The sequence below is a fragment of the Clarias gariepinus genome, chromosome 9 (assembly GCF_024256425.1).
Source record: "Clarias gariepinus isolate MV-2021 ecotype Netherlands chromosome 9, CGAR_prim_01v2, whole genome shotgun sequence".
NCBI lineage: Eukaryota > Metazoa > Chordata > Actinopteri > Siluriformes > Clariidae > Clarias > Clarias gariepinus.
Window position 1 is genome coordinate 34,771,787 of NC_071108.1, and position 3,532 is coordinate 34,775,318.

The 3,532-nt window shown below is 37.9% G+C and overlaps 1 protein-coding gene across 1 annotated transcript; it reads right to left on the bottom strand.

Moving 5' to 3' along the window:
- LOC128530030 (H-2 class II histocompatibility antigen, A-R alpha chain-like) lies at positions 1-3,221 on the bottom strand. Its single transcript, XM_053503720.1, has 5 exons — positions 3,116-3,221; positions 2,607-2,855; positions 503-784; positions 255-384; positions 1-153 (listed from the first exon to the last, which is right to left on the bottom strand). The coding sequence occupies exons 1-4, from the start codon at positions 3,171-3,173 to the stop codon at positions 263-265; spliced, it is 711 nt and encodes a 236-aa protein (XP_053359695.1). The 5' UTR covers positions 3,174-3,221; the 3' UTR covers positions 1-153; positions 255-262.
- Between the last annotated feature and the right edge of the window lie 311 nt (positions 3,222-3,532).

A 3,532-nucleotide genomic window follows, 5' to 3' on the forward strand; every position in this document is an offset into this window, starting at 1 on the left:
TATGAGTATTACACTTTAGATTATTTTAACCAGAATAAAAGCATGAAAGCACTGAGAGTGTTTGAGAGTGGCTGGAGAAAACTTGAAATAAGACGTCTTCAAAGGAACCTAAAAGTAAATATCTAAAATACATCTGCCCTGTAACTCTTTCACCTGAAAGGAGAAATAAAGAGTCTTTAGGAACATTATATACAGTATCACTTTATATAAACATAATATTTAGTAAGTAATTAAAGTGAATTCAGTTAGTTTACCTGAAGCATCAGTTACACTGGTTTCCTTTGACGAGGAAGAAAGTTCCAGTAGCGACTCCGAGCAGTCCTACAGCCAGACCCACTCCACAGAACACAGCCGGACCCACACTGGGAAGCTCAACATGCACCTCTACACACACACACACACACACACACACAGTGTAATATTTCTGTTTACATGCCTTCATTTGGTTAGTATTTTTGCCAGGTTTCTTTAAAGACAGCAGTAATTAAACACTCTGTCTCACCCCATGTCTTGGTGTCGGGGGTCTCCAGGGACTTGTGCTCCACTGTGCAGGTGTAAACGTCTCCTTCCATTGGAGTGAAGGTCAGGTGGGAGAACTGGTTGAACGTGTGGTCTTCATTCGGGTAGTACTGACTGAGTGAAGATTTATCAGTCACATCTTCACCGTTTTTGGTCCAGCGCACTCGGACAGGTGGGGGGAAGAAACGCACTGAGTGACAGATGAGTGTGTTCTGTGTCCCCACGTTAACATCATCCCGGGGATAGATGGAGTTTTGTGGAACATCTGTGGGCAAATATAAAACACATATGGCACTGTTATTCTAAAGCAATGAGATCATTTGCAATTTCTTTAATCTCTATAATTTCCTCTATTACTAGTAAAATTGATAACCTTGGACTAAGGAATGGCTTTTTTTTAAATAAAGAAAAAAGATGTTTTTCAAAATTTTTAAAGATTAGAAGTGGATTTTTTTTTCAATGAACTAAATCATATGGTATTCCATCCATTCATCCATCTAGGACCCTCTGTAGTCCAAGTAGGGATTATGGAGGCCTGTGGTTAATATTGTATTTGTTCCCATTTTTGCAACCATGTTAGGACCTCAGGTCAACATTCACACACTACAGGCAATTTGGGAACGCCAATTAGCCTAATCTACAGGTCTTTGAACTGTGGGGGAAAACTGGAGCACCCAGAGGAAACCCACCAAGCATGGGGGGAAGATGCAAACTCCATGCACAGAGACCTGAATCAAACCCTCAACCCAGGAGGTGCAAGAAGACAGCACTGACTACTACACCACTGTGCTGCTCTATATGGAGTTCACATGGAAGATTTTATCCTTCCAGTGTTTCATGAAGTTTGACCAATGTCAGAATGAATACATTTAGTAATAATAATCATAATAATAATAATAAACAAAATAACGGAGAAAAATAATCCATAAAGGTCTTAAATTTTCACCAATACAATAAATGAATAAATATACACACACATTCACAATTTTATTTAGTTACCATTAATAAACTACTTAAAATTGTGGTAATGTCAACATTGTTAAGCAAATTGCTGTTGTTGTTGGTCTTTCGGTTGCTCCCAGCATAGACCATTTGGAAAATAATAACTTAGTGGTTGTGTGTCGGGTGACGCTAAATGTTCAATGTGAATAAAACACAAGTTTAAGTGAAACTCCAGATCTCAGACATCCAGATTTCTATCGCTCGTTTCTCAGTCACAAGATATTACAGAAGTATATATAATTATTAATCAGCGCTATGGACTACATTTCCCATTCAGTGTTGAAGGCGGTCTATCAGATACACAGGTAAGGACATAATCAGACACGATATAGAGTTAAAATATTAGAAATATATGGTAATATAAATGTAAATATGATGATAATCCTGGAACCAGTTCCCTGAGGGATGTACACACACACACACACACACACACACACACACACACACACACACAAACAGGTGTTAAACAGATGCGCTAAAATGCCCCCCTGCCATGGATTGCCCCCCCATACATAATCGCTATTAAATATTATAGTAGAACATAAATTCATAGGTTTATTATTATCAAATATGATATTAATATTATAATAAACCCTAGTTATGTGAACCATGAATACAAATTCTTGCATAATGTTTATTTTGTGGCACATTTATTTTTAAGGACTTTGTCATGAATATACAAATAAGCATTTATATACAATAAAAATAAATATTGTTCATGATGAAAAATTTGAGTAAACTATTTTTATTATAAAATAAACAATCCAAAAGTATACATGTTGTACAGTATATGAAAAAAAAATCTATTTTTTCATATACAACATATTTATTTTCATATTGCTTATTTTATTTTATTGTCTCATGTAATTTGTAATTTGTAAACTATTAACCTATGAATTTATGTTCTAACACAATATTTGATAGCGATTATGTAGGGGGGGCAATCCATGGCAGGGGGGCATTTTAGCGCATAACACTGGCACGCGCACACCGCGTTTTATTTCACTGTATAATTTCCAGTCAGTCAAACGTAAAGTCACAATTAAATATGTAAAATTCCTCCCTGTGTAAACTCACACACTCACCTTTAGGTTCTTCTAGGTCCTTATATTCTGTTTTCCCCACTTCCAAGTTGGTTTTGCAGATCCCAGTGTTTGTCACGGCGCGCCCGTACTCTCCTTCAGGAGGGTCGATAGATTCACCGAACGGCGGGAGCATGTTCACCATCTGCTGCTTTACAAAGTCTGCGTAATACATCTCCTCTTGATCAGTTTCCAACATATACTCCTTATCCGTGTCTGAGCATGCAATCACCTTTATATCACCGTGTTTGGCTGTAAACACACACACACACACACACGTTACTTCAAATTCCTGTTATTTTAATTAGTTTTATTAAGAAAAACAATTAAAGTCTGACAAAATGAACTTTATTTTATTTTAATTAAACAGAGCTGCATATTTGTTGCCCCTCCAAACCCCCCAATAAAATATATAACACACTCTTCCACATACCAAACTTTTTGGGAGAAAAAAAAAACTCTATAAACTGTAATTTTATACTGTATAAATAAATAAAGTGCATCAGACTTACACTCTGCCTCTGTATCCGTCACACACATTAGTGTGAAAAAGAGCAGAAACAACTTCATCCTGAAGTGTGTGTGAGTAACTGAGCAGCTCTGATGAATCCTCCTGTCACTGACCACACACACACACACACACACACACACACACACACACGCACAGTAATAGAGCAGAGAGAGAGGTACAGAATAAACCCTCCAATCAGATCCCCTCTCTCTCTCTGTGAGTCAGCTGTGTCTGGCAGAGTCTCACCTCAGATTCACACTTCATCATACTTCACTTCACTTGTAACTGAGCGCTCTCGCCTCACACCTCCAGGGTCTGGGTTCGGTCTGTGTGTGTGTGGAGTTTGTATGGCTGGTGGGTTTCCTCTGGGTTCTCCAGTTTCCTTCCTGTGTGTGTGTGTGTGTGTGTGTGTGAGAGA